Below are 24159 nucleotides of genomic sequence, written 5' to 3' on the forward strand. Positions count from 1 at the left end.
GACACTGCAAAAAATCCACCATCAACATTCACAACTCTCCCCCCAAACACAATGCACCATAAAAGCACCATGAAGGCAAAACCACGTGTCCCCTGATATTCTCAAGAATAATCAGGAAGAAAAGGCGTTATATGTAAACAAAAGAAGAAGAAATGACAATGGATACATTATCAGTACACTCGATAGAATGTGCAAATTTGATCGTCAAGCCTAGCTGCATCACAGAGAAAGCAGTGAGAAAGAGCAACAGGAAAACTGAACATATTCAGTAGACAACATAGCATAAACAAGCATTTGCAATGCAATAGGTCTCGCATTAGGAAAGTTTGAGCTATTGGTATTGTAAATGACAATTTTTTTATTTATGTGTTGGTTTTGAAAATAGCGAAATTAATAGCTTTGTCATTTACAATGCCAATAGTTTTAACTTTCTCAAATGTGACACCTATAGCATTAGTAATGCAATATGTGTTGTATTTACGTGACTTAGATGTATTGATATTACAAATAACAATGGATTTTATTTTTTTTAAACAATTAATACTTACATAAAAGTTATTGTAATTTATAATGGCTATATATATATATATATATTTATATATATATATATATATATATATATATATATATTTCCGCACTTGTATCCTTACAGCGACGGGCTTTTCAATCCTCAGCCATCAGCCAGAAAGAACACGGAAGACCCAGAGTGCAGGTGAGTTTTTTATTTCCAAATGCACCACGCCAGCATAACGTTTCGGCCTTCACAGAGGCCTTGGTCACATGACGCACTAAGAGGGTTACGTGAATTTAAAGTGCTAGTGCATTTACAACAGTACCATTTGATTGGTTATGAAATAATTGGTGGGAATGTCCAACATAATTGTTACGCAGCAACTTACAATTGCAAAGGGGGAAGACAGGTTATAAGATTTAACAATGCCTATTTTTGCAATACATGTTTAAATACAGTATTATCCGATAATTCTCAAACAATAATATGAGGAAATTTTGAGTATTCTTAAAATGCCTATCCAAGTTCATATCTTTACAATATGTGCAACTGTACAACCACAATATAGTTGGTTGAATGGATTCTTTAAATAACTGCATAAATACAATATATATAATAATCCATAGTGCACAATCAAGAAATCCTCAAACTTATTTTTAAAATATATACACAGCATTTCATATATATACAACTATATACAATCGAAATCTTGTGTGCTACTACCTATACTCGCTAATTGCTGTTCTGTAGTAGTAGAATAATCGGATAAAAAAGAAGCTAGATCTATTATATGCCTCCTATCTTCCCATCTTACCCAATTTATATTGCTGCTGTCAAGCTACAAATGCTGTTGTGACTAATGCAATTACAAACAATTGTGATTTAAAACCTATTCTTACTGAAATATTCATATTATATACCGTTAGCCACCACTACTGAGGATCTATAACAAGTGATTGCATTGTGGTTGATTATATAACCTAGTATTTCCTTTCTTGTATAGTTATATTTAATCAACAACGGACAGTAGTGCTGTTTCAACAGTCAGTGTGTATGTTAACGAGCGACACGATAGATAGAGAGATGGTTTTGTTAAGCCTTAAGGTAAGGTTGACCTTATAGGCATGTATAGAAATCTTCCGTGGAGTTGAGACCATTAGGACTTTTACTGTCCATCTCCAAGATGTATCTGGTCTCAAGAGCCCTTAAGATCCCATCTCGATTGCCGCCTCTCCTAAGAGGTTCTACAGAGTCGATAGCATAGTATCTAAGGAGTCCACTGTTGTTATTATGGAACTCCTTAAAATGCCTTGCAACAGGGTATGTGGTGTCATTTGTGTTGATGGCCCTGATGTGCTGGAGCACCCTTTTGTGAACCTGCAATTTGGTACTACCAATATACTGCAGGTCACATGGGCACTCCAGCACATAGACCACATACTCTGATTTGCAAGTTAACTGCTTGTTAATTTTGCGAGGCACCGTAGAGAAAGCTGTCAGGAACTCGGTCTTATTGAGCCCCTGAGAACATGCTTTACAGCTTGAACATTTTCTAAACCTTCTACTGGCGGCCAGCCAATTTTTGGGTGGAATCACCTCAGGACTAGATTTAACTAGTGCATCCTGTAATGAAAATGCCTTCCTGTAGGTGATCGCAGGTCTGTTAGGCATATGTTCTCCAATAACTGGATCCAATTTAATCAGATTCCAGTGTTGGTTGATAATCTTTCTAAGTGCCCCGTGCTGACTACTGTAGGTACAAATAAATCTGACTGGCTGTTCGCTACTGGATGCTATGGTTCTCTGAACTTTCTTGTGGGTCAGTGCCTCATTACGAGACAGGGCATTGGCTTTTCTGATGGCTGTATTAATAAGATTCTCACGGTAGCCCCTTGCCAGAAACCTTTGTTTGCTAGCAGCTTGTGCTACTCTACAGTGTGAGTCCGTACTGCAAACCCGCCGAATTCTAAGCATTTCCCCGTAGGGAATGCTTCGAATTAAATGCGGGGGATGATGACTGTCAGCATGATATATCGTATTGCCCGCAGTAGGCTTCCTATAAAGCTTGGTTTCTAGACAGCCCTGACTGATCTCCAAAGTAACATCAAGGAAGTGTGCTTCCACCTGACTGATATGGGATGTGAAAGACAAATTAAACGAATTAATGTTCAAAACATCAATGAAACTGACCGCCTCTTCATATGTTCCACGCCAGATCATTAAAATATCGTCGATATATCTATACCATCGGATGATATGGCGGGTACAGATGTCTCGATGAATACCATTGAGGACCTGTCTCTCCCAGTACCCCATATGGAGACAGGCGTAACTAGGAGAGAAACAGGCCCCCATGGCAACCCCTCTGACCTGCTGATAATACCGGTTCAGGAACATAAAGTAATTATGGTGTAAACAAAAACTAATCATGGTAAGCAACATCTTGTTGTGTTCGGCTAGTTCTATTGGCCGCTTGCCTAAGAAGAACTCAACAGCTCTAAGCCCATCTGCATGCACTATGCTTGTGTACAAAGATGACACATCAAGAGTAATTAGCCAATAGTCACTACTCCATTGTAGTTCATTTAATTTCCTCATTAGGTCACTAGAGTCTTGAATGTATGACATAAGTGCCAATACATGCTCCTGGAGGAACAAGTCAATGTAAGTAGTGGCTTTCTTCAACAAACCCCCGCACGCCGAAATGATGGGTCTACCTGGCGGCTTGATCGCATTTTTGTGTACCTTTGGAATTAGGTACAACACAGGGGTTATGGGATGATAATTTTTTAGGCATTTCAGCTCATCCATACTAATGAGACCACTGGATCGCCATCCCATGAGGAGAGAATGAAAATCTATTTGCGCTTTCCTGAGTGAATTCACATCACAGTGTCTATAGCAGTTTGGATCATTCAGCTGGAGGTAAGCCTCCTCCAGATATAGTGTTCTGGGCCAGAGTACGATGTTACCACCCTTGTCAGATTGTCTGACTATCATGTTGCCATCCATTTTGATTTTCTTGACTAGTTTTTGATATTGATTGCCACCATAATGTTTCCCGTAATTAGATCTCAATGTCTTCACATGTAATGTCTTTACTTGTTTTACAACAGCATCCTGAAAAATGTCAATGTTGTCGTGCGGGGTAACAGGAGTGAATGTTGAACGTGGCTTGAGATTGCTTAAGCCACCAGTTTGAGTACTCAATTCCCTCTGAGTGTTCTGAGAATTTGGAGCCTCCGCTCGCAAAACTGCCAGATCCTGCATCAGAGGGATATCATTCACCACCAATCCCTGAGTAGTTGTTTCAGCAACCGACCTTCTGCCAGTATTACGAGATTTACTGTTGGCAAAGTGTTTTTTGAGCTTCAATTTCCGTGTAAATTTAAAAAGATCTATTCTTGTATTCACGTAATTGAAATTGCTGGGGGGGCTGTACGACAATCCTTTAGATAAGATGCTGAGTTCTAAGTCAGTAAAAGTTGCACTTGTCAGATTTATAACAGATAAACCATTGTCCAGTGTTTGTGATAAATTGCTTACTTGTTTCGTGTTGGTTACTTCTTCTTGTTGGAGTTCCACCGCCGGTAATTTCTTTTCTTGGGCTTTTCGTTTTGCGTGGCTTTTTCTCCGCTCCCGTCGCTTTGCGTTTGGGGTTTTGCTGGCGCTGGGAATCTTGGGCGCAAAGTTTCGCGCCTGTCCTGCCGGATACATTCCATTTCTTGCTCCATAGTTAGCCGTGTAAACCCCAATTGGTCTGAAAATCTGCCAGCTTCTGTTTCAGATCCGCTATCCATGTTGGAGCTAAGGTCTGTGAGGCTAGAGCCCTCTGGCGAATTGGAGCGTGCCTGAGCTGTGCCGCGAGCCGCATTTTGTCCCACTCGTGAATTTTGCATCTTGGAGGCTTTGATAACATCATACTTGCGGGCAAATGTGAAGATTTTACCTTCATTATAATCAGTTTTATCCCGCTGGAACTTGAATGTCTTTCGTTTTCTGATAACGTCTTCCTCTTTCTGCACTTGTTGTTCCATTATTTCACGATGTTTTTTATATTCCAGTGTAATATCTGCATTATCTGCACACAGGCTCGCTATTTCCGCATCAAGCCTGTCGATTTCCTCTTGTATTTTCAACCTGTCGCTTTCCGCGTAACGCACCAACATGATAACCAAGCGGCGAGATGAGTCCAAGCTCCATTCAGCCCAATCTTTGAGCATTGCCGGGTCCATATACTCGTAGCTTGGAGCTAACATAACCCTCAGCCCACGCGGTATCCGGTTTACTTCCAGGTACCGGCTGAGAGAACGGTGCTCCCATCACTTAGACTGTTCCCGCTTGAGTAGTTTTTCCAACGCTTTGAATTTCTCATGGAGGTTTGAACCCCCAGTAACACACGAGTCCTCAGAGGTGGTAACTGCCGACCCCCCGGCCGGGGAGTCGTCAAAAGCTTCAAGGGCGGCAACCTCTCTCCCTTTGCGTATATATATATGTGTGTGTGTGTGTGTGTGTGTTTGCATGTATGTACTCATATTGGCTTATAACATGTATGTATATATGTGTGTATGATATCATGTATGTCTGCTATAGAGCAGCGAAGCACCGAACAGTACACGTGGTCCCAAGTCATTGCTCCAGTTTGTTGACAAGGCGCTTCTTCTGCTTAAAAGGCGCTGATGGGGAGGGTGGTGGGACGGGAACTGGGTGACGCCATCCTGGGGTGGGGGGGAGAGAATGGGGGCGCAGAGGAGGATGGGTGGTGGATGAACCCCTGTCGTTTTGTGGTGCAAGTATCTCATTACCGTCCTCTTTACATCAACTCCCAAACTGAGTCAGTAGAACCAGAGACACTTTAAAATACTGAGGAGAATGGTGTATGTAGGCGAATAGATTCGAACCCATTATTAAACATGCACGAGGAGTGAAATAATGCCATATGCGCGTGCGCACACTGGCTACTGGCTACACATACTCCTTGCAGGATGCACGTGTTCCAGAGGCCCTCGGTGCAATGCTCCCACAGACCATGGAGACACAGTTCCCACGGCCATGCCCATGCAATGACCCACCGGGGCCGCAGTACTCCCGTTTCAGGCTACCCAGCAGCCTCTTGCGCACTCGCCCTCTCTCTCCTTGCCGTTGTAGCTGAAGTCCCCCTACCGTCATCTCACTCTCCAGGCGCAGGTCCCTGGTCATGGGCTCCGCCGGGGCAATCTCCTGCTCCTTGGACTCCTTCTTATCACGCCTGAAGAACCCCATGGCAGCGCTGGAGTGGTGTGCAGCGCCGGGGAGGCTGTGCAGTGCAGGGGATGATGTGCAGCGCAGGGGATGATGTGCAGCGCCGGAGGCTGTGCACCTTCCAGGGGGCACTGCTGAGGATGATGGCAGAGTGAGGCTGTCCCTGACCCTTTACCTTTCAGAGACAGCGCCGGGGAGGCTGTGCAGCGCCGGGGATTGCGTGCAGGGCGGGGGATGCTGTGCAGCGCCGGAGATGCTGTGCAGCGCTGGGGATGCTGTGCAGCGCCAGGGATAGCATGCAGCGCCAGGGATAGCATGCAGCGCCGGGGAGGCTGTGCAGCGCTGGGGATGGCGTGTAGCGCCGGGAGGCTGTGCAGCGCCGGAAATGTTCTCAGTGGGTGCTCTGCCTAAGTGTGCACCGCTGAGGAAGGTGGACAGCGCTGTCAGCGGAGCAGGTATGTCCCTTCAGCTTCCAGAGGGCAGCTCTGGGTACAGCGCCGAGGCTGGTGTGCTGGACAAGGCCTCGTCTGACTCGCTCTCAGGGGGTGCTCTGCCTCAGCCCAGGTGTGCAACGCAGGAGCTTGCATGTCCCTTTTGCGTCCAGGGGGCAGCTCTGCCCAATTGCAGTGCTGAGGCTGGGGTGCTAGGAAGGTTACCTCTGACCTTTCCACCTTGTAGATGCCTGCTCTGCCCACACCCTAGAGCACGCGTGCAGGGCGATACCCCTCCGTATCGCTTTCACCTGCCAGGGGCCTGCGGTGCCCTGTTTATACTCACCTCCGGGGGCGGCTGGATCCGTTCGGTCCACCCCATCCCAAGAAGAGGCTCATGATTGCATTTCGAGGCACAGGTTTGATTTTAGCGAGGTGTTCACAGAACAAGCTTTGTGATAGTGTTATCAGTGCACAACACTATCTGTTCCGAGCATGTGCGAGGAGGGAGGAGAGGAGGCCTGAAAAAAGGCAGGAGGAGAGAGAAAGGGGAGGGGGCAGGAGGAGAGATAAAGGGGGCGATAAGGAGGAGAAAAAGAGGAAATAATAGGGTAAGCGACGGAGGCTTCAGGGGGTAAGATGAAGGGAATGATGAGCGAGTGGACGGCTCCAGGACAGCTTCAAAGGGGGAAAGATTGCGCGCTTCAGTGAGACAGCTTAGTGGGTTCCATTTGTGTTGCTGATATGTGGACGTGGACTGCAAGTCGCAGGTTACAGTCCAACATAGTGCTGCGGGTAGTGGTGCTCCTTAGGTAAAACTCTTTACGCTGCTCGCCCAGCTCTCAACTAAGATCTAGCCACAGCACGACTATTTTTCACCTGGAAAAGTTGCATAGAAGCACACGGATTTCATCTGGATCTACCGAAAAAAGGCACCGCGTGGATACCAATAAAAACAAGCTCAGTTTCCGGGTTGTGAGGAGGCCTGGGAGGGCGAGGGCTGCCCACGCATGCGCGCCATTTCTAGCTTTCGTTCTGAAGAGCCCCGGTTAGAAATGCTGCACATGCGCGGGCAGCCCCCGCCCTCCCAGGTCTGGCAGCTGAAGTCCCGGGGCCCGGGTGAAGAACATCGGAAAGCACTGTGGGGCTGAGATAAGGGGGGGAGGGGTGAGGGGGGTTCGTGTGTGTGTGCATGTGTGTGTGTGTGTGTGTGTGCATGTGTGTGTGTGTGCGTGTGTGTGCGTGTGTGTGCGTGTGTGCGCGCATGTCTGTTTGTGTGCGTGTGTGTGTGTGTGTGTGTGTGTGTGTGTGTGTTATCTGCTTCCTGGCAATGTGGGACAGGAGATGTGCACGCCGTGTGGGTGAACGTGCACGCTCACATGGGGGAATCTCCTGCGCGTGCACATCCCCTGTCTCAGATTCCCAGAAAGTGGGCAACACTAGATACTTCGCTGGACCAGCTCGACCTAAAAATGAGACCATGAACAAGTGGATAATGAAATATGGCAAGAAGGAAAAACATAATAAGTCTTCTCTAGACTTACCCTTGGAATAATAAGAAATATCCTTATATCCATCCATCTAAGCCCCATTACTGCTGCATTTCAGAAAGGATCGCAGGTCCCATCTCTTCAAGGAACATCTTATTATTCAAGAAGGACCGCATGTAGGTCCAACATTAAACACTCTCTTCCCTCACTCCATTCCAACACTGCTAGGTGTACGGCTACACTTACACATAATTCACGAGCATTCAAATTATACAGTACTTTTTACATAATGAATTGCTGCAAAAGGCATGCTGGTGCTGCAGCAGTTGACACATGCACAGCTCACTATTGCTTTAAACTCGAAAGCCTGTAATATACATATATATCACACAAAGTAAATGATCTACCAATACTAAACATAGGAAATCCCTAAAATAGCGCTTTTAAAAAGTATTGTATTCACCAGCATGTTGCTCTGCATTAAAACAAGCCACCATGCCTTACACTGTTCTCAGCAAGTGAATATTTGCACTACTAGCAAAGCAAGTTTGTCAACTGTAACACCTTTCAGCATCCATTGCATTATCCAGTGAACATATATTGAATAACTTGCCTAAAGCTAGAAAAGCAATTATCTATTAGGGTAATTGCCATGGTAACATTTTATTTATTTCAGTTTTAGGTCTAAAAATATCAAATTGGGGGATGTTTGAGATCTTATCGCAAACAAATATGATCATTAAGAAAGAAAGGTATGATCAAGTAGGAAAGTAATGGGGATGGTATTTGAGAAACCAAAAGAGCTGCATGGCATAGCCAAGGAAAATAGAATACAAAATGTTATGGAAGTCTTCAGATACTTTTTTCTCGATTTTAGCAATGCACACTGTTCTCTGTCGAGGAATCTGGTGTTAAGTAGGTCAGTGTATAGTTTGACTTCTTTAAAACGCACCTAGAGTCTGTGTTGTATACTAGGTCTCAACTTATGACATAATTTGTTTGAAGTGCATTTTTTCCCTCCGTCATGATTTTTCATTTAGTAATGCGAGGAATAGATTATAGACCTAGTTATGTTATAGGTTCTTGCATGGAGCAATGCAGCTAACTTGAGAAGGAGTAGACCGGCACTAAAATAAATCTACATATTACAAAGGAAGAGGTTGAAGCAAGAGGACTACCCAATCATATGGATCGTTTAAAAAAGCATGGGGTTCAGCATTTATTTTTTTAAACGTATCTAATGTCTCACAGCACTGGATATATTCCAATATTGGGACCCCATATAATCAAAGTAACAGCCCCCGCTCTCATTTCTGTGGATCCTGACAGAAGTCACAAGAACCATAGGTAAGGCCACCGCTGTACACAGCTCTACGAGAATGGCACAACACCATAAAGATAATCCATTTGCAGATAAGCAACTAATGCAAAAGGCTCAGAAGTGGTCTCGAAGATGTCCTTGGAGAAAGCTTGAAAATTAGTCTTGCTGCGGTATTAGAACCATAAAGCGCATTATCATAGTCCAAACGACTGGTAATGATAGCATGCACACAAGTCTTCCAACATTGCAAGGTTAACCTCATAAATATCTTCCTCAGCAGGTGAACAACACCAGAGCAAGATCCACAGACCGTATCAATATGAATATTCATGCCAATGGTATCGTACAGGAGGATATCCAAATTTTGCGCCACCCTCTTAGGAGACTGAAGTGTTTGATTCAATAGGCCACTATTCATCTGACCAGATCTTATTGGCATTTCCAAACAGAATATTATGTGTCTTATCTCCATTGAGATGAAGATGGTTCAGTTTCACCCAACAGGCAACTGATTTCAGGCAGTTGTGGCTTTGAATTATGTTTAAGTTCAGATTACCCATGATCAGTACAACCAATCAGCAAAAAACAGTAGCTCAAAAACCAGAACAGTAACTATTTCAGCTACTGGTGCCATATAAATATTGAACAAGTTGGGGCTAAGGCACCCCACACTTTGTACTGTGATCTTTGATCTGTATAGTGACAACTAAATGGCCAAAAAAATAAGTAAGCCTTGCCAATGCTCCAGAACATGGGTAATCAACAAACATTTCCCCGGGCGCTACGAAGTACTGTCTGCGGCGTGCTAGTAGGCCGCACCTAGGCCAGCAGAGCAAGAGTCCGGGTAATGAAAGGTGGGCGCAGGGGAACGAGATGAGAATGCATGGTGTGGACAACAAATCGAGCCTCGTGACTTCTGTCTGCCACCAACGCTCTATTCTCGTGCACCAAATTAACTTTTAAGGTAAAATGTGAGCGAGAAAGAAATACTCATTTGGTGGCTGAATTGCAAAATGTGAAACCAGAAAACCTTTATTTATACCCGTTCCTTAGCTTTCTGAATGTTCCTGATCTGTCAAGTAAATAGCAGCCCAGAGCTGCTCTTCAGCGGGGGGCTGCAATTGAAGGTCAGGAAGGCCACATGCGGGCCCCAGGCCGTATTTGGAGTATCCATGCTCTAGAATAAATACCTGTTTTGACACTGTATCAAAGGCCACTGAAAGGTCTAACAGTATGAGGGCTACAGTCAGCCCTCATCCAAGTCAGATCTAATTGCATCCCTCATCCACATTAGATCTGATTGCATCAGTAATGGCCAGCACAGCAGTCTCTGTACTGTATTCTGCACTTAAGCCAGATTGCAAAGGATATAGGGCCAGATGTAGGTGGCACATTACCGGTCGGTAACGGCCAAAGTTAACGAATTTCGGCCGTTACCGACCGGTAATGGGCTTTTCTTGTGTAGGGGGCCGAAATTAAGGATTCGGTAATTTACCGAATCAGTAATTTAAGGAATCGGTAAATTACCGATTTCTTAAATACCGATTCGGTAAATGACCGAATTCCTAATGTAGGGAGCACTTAAATGAGTGCTTATTCCATGTTAGGATTCGTTATTTAACACCAACTACAAGTTGGTGGTAAATAACGAAAAAAAAACAAAAAGCAATTTAATGCAAATTGCTTCAGTGCCATGTTGCAGACATACAACAGGGTGTCAAAGTGACACCCTGCTACCCTTCAATATTTTCCCCCTTTTACCGAATTGGTATTTACCGATTCGGTAATTGACATTCATTCCTATGGGCCTCCAGGCCATTGAAATGAATGGCAATTACCGAATCGGTAAATACCGATTCGGTAAATACCAAATCTTAACGATTCGGTAATTTTTACAGATTGTTTAGCTACGTAGCATTTACCGATTCGTAAATACCAAATCGGTAAAATTCGGTATTTATGAATCGGTAAATACTATTTACCTACATGAGGCCCATAGTGTGTTATCATCCAGACCCCTGAATAGTACTTATTAAAAAGTCACTCCAAATTCTTGGCAGGAAAGGACAAAAGTTTGCTACCTTCGTAGGATCACTATAAGGCTTTTTAAGTATGGGAAGCATATTAGATTTTTTCCATAATTTTGGGAGTCTTGCAGTGTGAAGTAAAAGATTAAACATCCTGCCAAATAAGAATAAAATAAGGTAGGGGAGGAGGCAATCATATGCAATGGGCATGAATCGTCAGGTGAACCCGAATGAATATGGGTTATACTACTTACCATATCCTCAGTGTTAAGCTCAATAAAAGAGTTTAGGCACCAGGCATTCCCTGTTTTACTTGGGAGATAAAATTTTGAAAATTACACAAGTTACTTCGTCCAGACCTTAATTGAATAAGAAGTCGTTTTTGTGAGAATAAAATTGCCAGAGGACTTATTTGAATTTTGCTGGGGATCGCGGTGAGGATCTGATGTGCTGGATCTAGGAACTTAATAGAGGCCACCGCACCACTGATTGATTTTTGTTTTCTTGAGCCCTGATGATGTCCATACTGGACGAAACGCGTTGGCTGTTTCAAGTTATCTACAAAACATTGATCTGTATGAAATTGGGTTACTGAATCCATATTTAACTGGACACTTGTGCTGTTGGAATAAATCTTTTGCTGCTGATATCGGATGTATTTGCAATAATAAAATTTTTGGAATACAGCACTGAACTGAAGACTTTTTTGTGAACACAACGCTCCTTCCATCAATCTTTAATTTTTGGGATAATTTGGGGCCTTAACGGTAGACCCCAGGAAGAAGAGCGCACAGACTGCTTACAGTTTATTGTTACTAATTTGTTGATTTTCTCCCTGTGCTTGTCGGGTCACTCTTACCGTTTCATATTTAGCTTTAAAGAAATGGAAAACAGTTAGTAGACCATTCCAGAGCTTCACAGCATGGATATCCTGAGAATGATACATTGTGATATAACTTGAAAAGCTGCATGTAATAATCGGGTTGCTCCACCATGCTTTGTCAGAATACATTTACAGAAAAACAAATACTACTGAGATAATTAATGTATTAGACAGCAATACCTGACATTAATGAAATAAGCCGCTGTCTGGCCTCATTGGAAGCTCTAGGAGTGCGGATTCGATCAATCCACTGGTATTCAGGATCCTCGTTGACCACCAATTCTTCAACAAATCCATGAATTGTTACAGCTCTGTAGCACTTAGGAATCGATGTTGCTGTTAATAAAATAAATGGTGCGCATTTGAATACTACAGTTACAGTACCACAAAAGGAGAAATTTAGGCATTCTCCAATACTGAGAAGCCCACAAAAAACTGTGTGTACAAATTTAGGTCAAAGCAAACAAAAACATCCATGTGAGGGCAGTGGATGGAGATAAAACTGGGGAAAGCAAGGAGAGTGCCTAGTAATGGAAGAAAAGAGTTGGAGTGTAATGAGTAATGAATTAATGAATTTAAGAGGTACTTTCTATGATCCCTGGGTTTGTCAAGGAAGAGCACTGGGAATGAGGAGTATGGGCACACGCAATTTAACTCTTGCTCTTTGCAACACTTTTAAAAATACCAACATCTTTATTTTCTAAATGTGAAGTGTGTTTCATGGCATTGAAACCTAGCACACAAGTAAAAAAAGTTATCTGGTTTCCTTTATTGTGACTTTATAACTTAAAACATAGGCTGTTTCCAATAACCAACTAAGGAAAGGAACAGAAAATGCTTATGCACCCGGTTACAATGAAGTCAAACGTCAGAGGAAAAAGAAGATTTAAGGTGATCCGCCCATGGTGTGGGGCACCAACCATCCCCAGCAACAGGTGAACATCAACTGCACAATAAATACTGCAGCTATAGGTCTACACATTGATGGATTTAGCAATTTAACCATGATCAGGCACATCCTGGACTGCTGGAAGTCTGTGTCCGTCTTCAACAAGTTCATCCCATAGAAACTAAGGCGGATGGCTTCGGCCTGAGCCTTGTGTTTAAAGTCTAAAATCTTGAGCCATAAAGACAGTGACATGGCCAGATCATTGTTCATGGTTCTGGCAGCTGAATCAATGTCCATGAACAACAGCGGTTCCTGCTCTTCAGCTTCCTTGCCCATGGAGAGCATAAGCTGATGCTCTTCCTATGCAAACCATAGCAGCATGGCCTATAGCCATCAATATTATTAGAGGTGACAACAACAGCTGGCCATGATGATTGCTACATTCATGGACATAGATGCATGCCAGCTGCAAATGGGTCTGGAATTTACTGACCCAGAGTATATATGTTCAATATTTGCAAAGCTGGTAATCCCAGGTCTGGAAACATCAGGTCATTTTTAGTGCTAATGTGGCCAAGAATGAGCTAATCATAGAAATGTAAGGAAAATATGTAGAAGACCTGTGAAAACATGAAGAACAAAAACAAAGGCTTTTCATTTTAAAAAGACATCCTGCCAGCAATATTTGACAGAAGAACATTCGCACTATAAGACTGTAGGTGATACTGGAGTACATTACTATAATACACTTGACGCAGTCAAATTTGAGACAATCCAGACTACCAAATGAGTGATTCTTTACAACAGAACCCACCAGACATGAAGACAAGAAACATTATGGCAATAGACCGAAGTTGCTGTAACAAACATTACACACCAGGCTTACTTACATCTGTATCAAATAAGAGAAGAGGAAATATATTATATGTAAAACAGATCACACGCCCTGACAGCAGCACAAAAAAGCAATATAATATAAGAGTAGGAGAGCTGCACATTCATGATCCCTTGGTATAAAATTGGTTTCATGTGTGTGTAATAATAAAGCCACAAATAAAGCGCAACCCAAAGGTGTAAAAGAACATCGGTTAGCTAGTGGCAACTAAAGCAATGGAAATCCTTACACTGCCTCATATTAACAACCATTCCCTTTCATGACTAAGCTTCAACTCAGGCATATGTTCCAGGTGGTATAAACAACAGGCATCTGAGAAGGACAGTATGAAGCATGGGGCATGAGATATGTACAAGAGGGAGCCAAGAACTTAATTCACAGAGGTGTAATGTTTCTATACCTACAGTCCAATTGGGTGTATGTTCCAGTGGTTGAATGAGGGCTAACATTACTTACCTTGCTTTCAGCAGTGCAATTATCTCTGAAAGACTGCTTGTGTTTCAGGTTTTTTTATCTTACATTGGTCAACGAGCCCCTGGCACATACTGCAGCTCTCCAAAGTCAGTTGCTTAGTATTATACTGATAAATGCATTGGCCATAGCTCATTCACTGAATCACCTTTATGTGTGTACTTGGGTCAGCCTTGGATGCATAAAGAAAGGTTTCCAATAAAAAGGCTGCACTACATGTCAGGAATGTTGCTGGTGGTCATGAAAAGTACTTGCTCTGGTCAGCAACCTGTCTACAAAAAGGCTAAATATCTCCTGACCTCATTCTCTTTTTCAATTCTTTAATCTAAAGTTCAAAAGGTAAAACCCATCACAAAGCAACGTCCACAATTCTACTGGTACTTGGATCTGCTCACGTTATCTATAGTTCTGTAGCAGATAATGAGGTCAATAACAAAGAGCACATTTAATGAACTAGTTATATTCATCCTTTATCAGTATGGGCTGCCTACCCGTTTGTATCTACAAAAAGGGTCGGTCTTTGTAGCCGGTGTCTGGCTTCTACAAACTTAAAGACCTGCTTATTTGTATTATCACTAACAACCACCAAATGATTTTATATTTTTATTTTATTTAGGATAAACAAAACCTTACCTTTATTATCAGAACAAAGAGTAGAAAGCAGTGGTTAATTAGTAGTAGGCTTCGTTCTGCATCGTAAGGCTCTTCAATGAAATCATAATATTAGAGTCCGGGTTAGCCGGGAACAATTTATGTATATCAACGAGGGTAAAGAACCCATCGTTTTCAAACAGAGAAAAGCACCATCATAAATCTATCAAATGGAAGCCTATCTGAATTTTCAGACTGTTAAAACCCTTTTCCAAAAACATGCAGCATAAATCACACAAACTTCTGCCAATCATTTTGAAATAATAAAGAATAAAGTAACCTGATCAGATTTAAAATTAGGAAAGTTGAAAGCACCCTCTCCATGGGATTCCAAATTCTGTTTTATAGTTTTTGTAAAGCGCGTAGCTACCCAAACCATTAGTTGGAATCCCAAGATATCTCACAAAGTCAGTTCTTTTTTGAGGCTATCTTAAGTTGAATATAATTCAATTCAATTCAAAGATGCTTTATTCGGTATGTAAAGGAAATACAACCATATAGCAACAAACAATTAAACATGGATGAAAATTTACACAAATCTAGGACAAACTTCCGTTAAAATGTAATCACATGGATCAAGACAAAAACACGAAAACCCTGTACAAATAGTTCTGTGTCTATTATACATTAGCAGCATTTGTAGAACATAAACACTATGCAATTCTAAGGATGCATTAGCTATAATAGTAACAATTGTACGGCCTTTGGTTATGTGCAAATGTGCAAATAAAGTGCTAGGTATCATTACCATGTCAATGTATGTGCAAATTGGCAAGTCAAAGGCAAGGTTCGACAGTAACTTTCGTAAAGTGCAATATGCAATTAGCAGCACGTAATCTAACTATATACAGTTAAAATAACGATAAAACAAAGTGCAAGTGCTATACCATTCTAACAGTGCATATTATACAATGGCAGCAATTTATCCAACATACAAATATGTGCAAATTAGCATGATAAAGTGCATAGTGTCAGCAACATCTTCCTTAAAGTGCACAGTACGTTTAGCAGCTAAGGGAATTCATATAATAATTGATTTTCTTGCAGAAATACATTTTAAAATATAGGTGGCCACATGAAAGCATACGTCTGGGGTCTCTAGATTAAACAATAGCTGCATTGCTGATTGTATATCATACGTATTGTATTTTAAAAAGATGGGCTTCAAGTAAAATTTTCTAAAAGAGATATAAAAGATACAAGATAGCAAAAAATGACACGTTCTCTGTTTTGATTTACCGTCACAAGGACACAGACAGGTGCCAGGTTTTTTAGGCACAGGAAAAGCCACAAGGTGATGCACAATTCCTAGGCGGAGACGGGTTAGTACAAATCGGTGGGAAATAATACTGACTGTTGCAAGGTAGGGTTGGAAACCTTCATTGATGTTGTATTGCTGGTAAAGATTGAATGTACTTTGTTTTTCATATTTTTCCATTCTAATCCCAGCTGTATACTTCAGAAATTAGACCTTCAGCTCCCGCTTCGAAAGTGTGGAACCCATTATTAAGTCATTGAAAATGTCCAAACCGTACAGTGTTTTGTACCAATGATGAATGTGACTCAGCCAGGGGATATTCGATCGGCGGTCAAGTTTAATACAATCAGTTATTACGTCCTGCGTAAACTTTGTCTCCTCCTTTGCCCAAATTGAACGCCATAAGGACAGGGGACGGAGGGCGATTAAATCATTGACATAGTGCATGTCTAATTCCTTATGTATTAGCTCAGTTGAAGCCGAAGCTGGTGCACTAATTAATCGTTTTAAAAACACATTCTCCTTACCCTGAACCGATTTAGCACTCTGTGCATCATACCCCCAAACCCCGGCCCCATATATAGCTGAGGAAATACATCTTGCGTTAAATAGGGTTAACATTTCATAAATTCTACGATCCCCTAATTTAGCAGCAAATCTAAAAATACAGTTTGTATTCCTGACCATTTTAAAAAGAACACTTTTTTGTTCATTTATCCATCTCCCATCGCCTGCGAAGGTGATACCTAAATAACAAAAACTATTAACAGATTCTAATCTCTCCCCTTCTAGAAAAAAGGGCTTGCATTTTCTTGGTCTCTTACCACACACCATAGTAACCGTCTTCCCTTTATTAATTTTCAATTTCCTGTTTTCGATAAATATGTGGAATTGATTAATTAGATGTTGCTGTCCATTATGGGTCCTAGAAAGGAGAACCGAGTCGTCCGCGTATAAGAGGACTAGAATAGGGTTACCATTATTGGTGGGAGCATCTGCATTAGTCTTTCTTAAAATTATATCAACCTGATTTATAAAAAGGGAAAACAGTAGGGGGGCAAGTACGCATCCTTGGCGAATACCTCTCCTGACTTTAAAAAAAGGAGTGCACTCGCCATCTGTTCCAAACCTGACTTTGCTGGATAAATTATTATACAGACGGGCAAGCAAATGAATAATTTCGGTAGGGGCACCCATTGCCAGTAGAGTGGGCCAGAGCAGTGCATGTTCCACCAGGTCGAAAGCCGAACTCAAGTCGGCAAAGCACAGATAAAGATTTCCAGGTTTGGCTTTGGTATACTTGCCGACTATGAGTTCCAGGTTCACGCACTGCTCCATTGTACCCATTCCCCTACGGAACCCATACTGCACTGGGGACAAGATGTTTTTCTCCTCAGCCCAGGCTTCCAATCTCACTAGTAGGGCTCGACTAAGGATTTTAACTGTCGAGTCCAGAAGTGAGATTGGTCGATAGTTTCGGGCCTCCGACCTAGATCCTTTTTTATAGAGGGGTATGATGATTGACTGGCCCCATGTCAGTGGTAAGCTATCTTCCACCGCCGCATTAAAGTAACGGGTTAAAATTGGGGCCCATAGAAATGTTTCGTGTTTATAAAAATCCATGGGTACCCCATCAGGCCCTGGTGCTTTACCCCCCTTACTGTTTTTGATTGCATCTGTCACTTCACTCAAAGTTAAAAACATGATACTGTGTCTATGTTAAAAGTAGACCCATCTAATTTAAGATCAGAGTTGAAAATCTCTGAGAAATGTGCAATCCATGCAGAGCAGCTAACATGAGAACTGACCTCAGGAGCATTGTCATTCTTTAAGAATGGGCCATTAATAGTTTCCCAGAAGAGTTTGTGATTTTTGGTTGCAGCAGCCATATCAAGTTTATTCCAGGCATCATTTTGCAACTCCTTTTTCCTGGTTGCCAGGGCCAACTTATAATTAGTTTGTTCTTCTCTGACTCTTTCTTTATCTCTAGGTTTAACATCAAGTATTCTTTTGAACCTTTTTAGGGTCTGAGCGCAATGTTTGTCAAACCACACAGTTTTATTTCTTTTAGGCTTTCTGTTTCTTATTAGCAAAGAATTTTCAACTGTGCATGTAATTTTCTTAAAATTAGAAAGAATGGCGGGCGCTATCACATTTGGTGCAAGGCAGTAATCAACCTCTCTGGAACATTTACTAATAATGTCCTTCGTTAATTTGTTAGGGTCAATTTTAATCCATTTAATTCTCATACCATTTGGTCTCACAGCAGTAATCCCATGGACAGACCTGCCGTGCACAACGGTTTTTGGGCCCCAGCCCATTAACTCCATTGAGACACTGTTGTGATCACTCACAGGCTGCTCTATTACCCAAACATTAGAGAAAACCGAACCATTAGACACCAAAATATGGTCAATATTCGATTGGGCATCTCTCCCCCTAAATGTTGGGCACTTTTCATTGCTTTTATTCTTTGTGCATTCAAGCAGCTCCAGATTTAATTTGGCTATCGAATTATTCAGTGCGCTGCCATAATTACTGTGCGGAAAGTGATTAACAAAGACACTGTGACCCCCTGCATTCTCTTCATGATGACCACAAATCCCCTCCGGGGCGTGACTACAAGCTTGAATATTAAAATCACCTGTCCAGAGTATTACAAAGTTATTCTTTGAAAGAGCGATTGCAGCTTCAATGGCACATTCAACATCCGGGACAATCTTATCCCGACTAGGACCCACGATATTATTATAAAAATTTACAATAATTAAATCCCTGCCATGACTGTGTGTTAGCCGCAAGACTGACGCATGCTGACACACTACTGTATGTCCCCCAACATTAAATTCCGTTAGTTTTGTCGAAACCAGAGTCAGTATACCTCCTTTTGCTCTACCGACCTTAGATGCTACTGCTGCCACGCTATAAGAAGCATAACCTTCAACGTGTATTTGTTCTTTATGCCATGTCTCTTGCAAGCATATTATGTCATAACCACATGTAATAAAATTATCCCAGAACGGGGTACATAATTTTGCAGCAATTCCCGCTACATTCCAGGTAGTAATTACAAGGGAGTCAGCGTGACTGGCTCCTGTACCTTCAGGGTGGGTGGACAAAAATGATGTTTCTAGACTTACTGTTGTATTAGCATTAGCATTGACAAATGTCACAGTTACATCACTATCTGTATCATTATCTATATGGGACACATTGTTGGTCAAAATTAACTTTGGCTCAGTTACAGCTTTTGCGCAGCTTTGGTTCCCCAGCTCTTTTAACATAATTACTGTGTCACCCACAACGGCACTACCAGGGTGCGTGGCCACAGATGACACGTTCAGTCAATCGTTCTCCTCTAGTGAGTTGAGCAACTGAAATCTATTATAGGTTGGAACCAAAAAGTTGTCATATATATTAGAGAGTAATGGAGGGAGAATGGGGGCAACCTTAGGACAATAGGTATGGGCGACTCTTGGATGCTGGAAGGAATGTGGTGCCGCGGCCAGGGCGACTGACGCTGGAATCTGGGTATCAGGGTTCGATCCCCGGCTCCGGCGGCAGGTTAGCCCAGCACCATGTGACTCTGGGCAATAGCTTGCTTAATCTTCCTGACGGCCCCCAGCGCCTAGAGACCCTTACGGGTGATTGTGCGCTTTACAAATGTGGATTATTAATGTGTAGACGTTTGTCTTCCTGACTGATTCCTATAAAAGTAATCAAGTGGGAACAATGTGGTATTATATTCGTGATTCGATGGCATGGGTGCATGTAAAATCGAATCTCTCGCCCATTCAGTAGTCCTGAAATTTATAACTATACAGTCCCCTTTTATCTCCTTTTTATTTGGTCCCACCCAGCCTACCCTCTGTGTAGTTATAATCTCATCTGCCCCTCGTATTGGGAAACCACAATTCTTCACCAACCAGTGCAGGGTTTTGTTTTTAAGGGTTTCTTGATTTTCAAATTGAGTGGGTAGTAGTTTAGGAATATTAGCGAGAATCGCTACATATGGTCTACATTCGGGTGGCAAATTAATTGTGGCTGGGATGATGTTATTAGTGTGGCGCCTTGGTACTGGCAAGTTCTTATTATTGTGGCCAGGGTCGCTGCTGTTCCTCTGACCACCAAGTATTTCCTGCCCATCTACTACATTAGGGGCGATGGTTACTGGCCTCTGCATTCCACTTACAGATGTTACAGAGTTCACCACCGTAGTGGGCACACTTCGGGTTCGGGTTGCTGTACTTCATGTATTTGTGCTCAGACTCCCAGATTGTACATTAGTTGTATGGGGTCTGGCTTGCGTGCCCAGATGTTCTAAGACATCCAAATTGGCTATGCCCAGTTTTTCTAGGTTTTCTACTTTTTTACTTAAAGTTTCTAGAGATTCCATCACTGGGGCAATATAGGATTTCACCATTTTGTCCAAATGTGCTACAAGTACCTCAACATTATTTGGAGTTAATATTTCCTTCAAGTGTATATCCTTTAGGTGTGTATCTCCACTACACTGGTGTATCTCTCCCTCTCTTTCATAGATTACTGGGGTTTGTACTGCTCTCTTCTTTTTCTTTCTATATGTTTTTCCCTGCTTATTAATTATCAACCTTTTTCTACTTAGGGTAGATTTCCTTTTAGGTGGAGTAGGATCACAATCGATTTCACTACTTAGCAAACTGTTGTCACTGGTTTGTACAATTGAAATGATGGCATTAGTGTCACAACCATCCAGTTCCCCTATATCTATAGGCACATCAGTCTGTGTTAGGGGCTGCGGTGTTATACTGGCTGACAAGTCAGGTGTTATTGACAGTCTGCTCTCCCTAACACAGAACACAGTGGGTTCTAAAGGTTGCGGTACATCAGATTGAATTGGGTCGTACCTTGGCAAACCTGCAAATGATTGCAACAAAAGAGAGTCATGTGATATCATGGTTTCGTTTGTAACGCTAACGTGTGTGTTGGTAACTTTTGGCGATTGACTTATTAAACACATACTGGCTGGTAGAGACAGTCTCCTTTCTGTGTTTTCTATAGCGTTGACAACAACCCCAATTGTTTGTTGCAACATTCTGTCGATTGCAGTTAGGGTAGGTAAAGGCGTTGGCACCAATGTTTGTTTTCTTGAAGCGGAACGTGTGTGCATAGGTGTTTTTCTTACCACCGCTCTGCTTTTACTTTTACCCTCCATCGGGGATCTAGGAGGTCATTAATCCTTTATAGTCAAACACGGTCTGGCAGTACCCTAGATATGCAATATGAAGAAAAGCCAAGGGGGGGGGGGATAGCCCGGCCCGGTCTCCTGCGGTCTCTGAGGGCTCAGAGGGCCCGCCCTTTGCCCGGGCTTAGCCCGGCGCGTCTCGCGCGCGTCCTCGCGGGACGAGGAAGGGATCTTACTTTATGCGCCTCCTGGCGCTGACGCTGGGGGAGGCGACCTCACCACAGGGCTGCTGGGGGTTGTAGTAGCTGGAGCTCCCGACCGGCGGAGCCAAGCCCGGCCAGCCGGAAGTACTAGGTGAGGCGCTGCGGCGGAGCAAAGCCCGGCCGCCCCTCGATCCCTGGGGGCAGGCTTCACGCCACAAAGGAGCCTCAGTTAGCTGGAGGTAGGCTCAGTCAATGCCACACACACAGGGGCTGCCACTCGGTCCTCGGCAGGGGATCTTACTTTATGCGCCTCCTGGCGCTGCGCGCTGACGCTGGGGGAGGCGACCTCACCACAGGGCTGCTGGGGGTTGTAGTAGCTGGAGCTCCTGACCGGCGGAGCCAAGCCCGGCCAGCCGGAAGTACTAGGTGAGGCGCTGCGGCGGAGCAAAGCCCGGCCGCCCCTCGATCCCTGGGGGCAGGCTTCACGCCACAAAGGAGCCTCAGTTAGCTGGAGGTAGGCTCAGTCAATGCCACACACACAGGGGCACACAGTTGAATATAGAATAACCTCTTCATTTTGATCCTGTAGGCAGAGAGAGCAAGCCAGGGAGGAGGGAGGGTCATTTTTTACTTCAATGAAGATCCTAATAATTAAAGTATGAATAAAAGTCAGTTGATATCCTTCCATTCACTTTAAGCACGTGCAAAGGCACTTCTAGTGGATTCTCTAATGAAAAAACAAAAAGGGAGATAGATCCTAATGTTTGTGGAGACTCGACGAGTGGCATCGACTTTCCATCTTGTTCCTAGGAAATATGTCTAGCCTCTGAAGATTCCTGATCTACTCTACAGCACCCCATTAAGTGGCCTAAAGCGTATATATTTTCTTATATTTTTAGATGTATTAGGAAATTAATGACGTATATATTGCGTTCTACGTGGAGTCTGGTCTACCTGCATTTAGAATAATTTAAATCTGTAGACAAATAAAACATTGCTCTGTATTTTCGTTGACTTTCGTACGTGTTGATGTCTGTATTTATCATGAGGTTTTGCATTTCACTTTGTACAATTAATTTGATGAATGTGCGTTTGGGCATTGTATCACGTTTTCCAAAGTGATATTTTATACATAATACTTCTACCTCAAGGGTGTTTTTAGGTAATGTATTCTATTTTTGGTACACCATTTTAATAGTACAATGCTTTCATCACAGAATAGGCAAATAACTACTCAGTCTATCCGAGTAGCAAACGAAAGGTCATCCCAGGAGTCCTAGTTCAAGGCTTAGCTTTGTGTTTGTAGCTGCAATGTTGGTGACGCATTTACTGGTCCCTAGTGCAAATTAGATAATACAAATTTGTAAAACGTGTTAAAAACAGAAAACTGCAATTTTATTAACTGTTAGTAATTTACTTCAGTTTGTCTAAAGAATACAATTTCCTAATCACTTACTGCAGAAAAACTTGACCCCGCAGGATGACTGCCTGAAGCGATTTAAGTCATTGAACAGGTCAACTTTAACCACAACGCTGATCTCTCCACGAATGCCTGTGTTAATAAAGGACAATCAGAGGAGAAGGTTTATCTCAACTAAATTGTCAGGAAGCTAAATACAAATTACTTTGTACACAATCTCACAAAACAGTGGCATTTCATTTTAATAGCATTTTTATTTTACGTAAAACTGGTAATGAACTCTGAATTTAAAACATAAAGTATGATGCTAAGTACAAAGCAATGCGAGCATTTTTACTCCAAGTAGTGCCCATGCTAAATTAACCAGAACTTAGAGATCTGCCCTGCACACAACCAGAGAACATTTTATCACTTAATACATTACTATGTATTACCTATAGTATATGTCCCGGTTGAAAGACTCCTCTTCACAAAAATAAAACATAAAAACTGACAGTGAGGGATTGAGTAAGATAACAGAGAAGGACATCATGAGACATGAACAAAGAAATTGTAATTGCATAGTACCTCCATGTTTATGTAATCCATACTTGCTTTACTGCAGATAATTTAGGAAAAATACATTTTTACATCATGCAATTATTTGGTACAGTCTGAAACTGAATGAACCACCTTTCATTTAGGATGACCAACTGGGCTGCTCTGTAATTAGACTGGATGTCCAGAGTTGCCATGCCTCCATCATATGTAGATTTAAAACACTTTGGTCAACGCAATACCGGAAGGAGGGGGGGTGCCCTGTTGGGTCCAGAGAATACGCCTTAATAATGAGTTAAAGCCAGTAAAAAGCTTCACATGATAGGGTATGGGTAGTTTTGGAGTTGGTATAGTAAACGGGGGGGGGGGGGTTAACATCTTGAAGATAGTCAATCGGCCCAGAAAGGAGAGATGATCAGCCCAAAAACGGAAATCTTTCATGAGTCTGTCAAGCTGCAGGTTTGAGTTCCAAGCTCACTGATGGTCCTCTATTATATATACCTCCAAGCAGATGAATCCCTCAGTGACGACTCTCATGTCTGCAGCTCAAGGCATTAGAGGGGGGACTGCCACTGATTGGGTATAGTGACGATTTGGGGAGCAATTTCAAGATTTGCACTATTCACATTTCAGATTCAATAGGGTCTTCTGAAAAGAGAAGGACATGGACCACGCATATTGCAACTCTATGTTTAAACCCGGGCTAAAGCCTACTCGCTAAGGACTGAGTGTTGAGAACACTATGGATGTTGTGTCTAGTTGCCCGT

General features: G+C 42.6%; 1 protein-coding gene across 8 annotated transcripts in view; it reads right to left on the reverse strand.

Annotated features, from left to right (window-relative positions):
• The window catches only part of C2CD5 (C2 calcium dependent domain containing 5), a 1003795-nt gene that overhangs the window by 890638 nt on the left and 88998 nt on the right, over window positions 1-24159 (reverse strand). For all 8 annotated transcript variants that reach the window (XM_078674090.1, XM_078674088.1, XM_078674089.1 and 5 more), the window contains exons 5-6: window positions 22892-22987; window positions 12085-12240 (exon numbers count right to left, since the gene is read on the reverse strand). In XM_078674090.1, coding sequence (XP_078530216.1) covers window positions 12085-12240; window positions 22892-22987 — 252 coding nt within the window. The remainder of the gene's footprint in view (window positions 1-12084; window positions 12241-22891; window positions 22988-24159) is intronic.

Source organism: Lissotriton helveticus, chromosome 1_1 (assembly GCF_964261635.1).
Source record: "Lissotriton helveticus chromosome 1_1, aLisHel1.1, whole genome shotgun sequence".
Taxonomy (NCBI): Eukaryota; Metazoa; Chordata; class Amphibia; order Caudata; family Salamandridae; genus Lissotriton; species Lissotriton helveticus.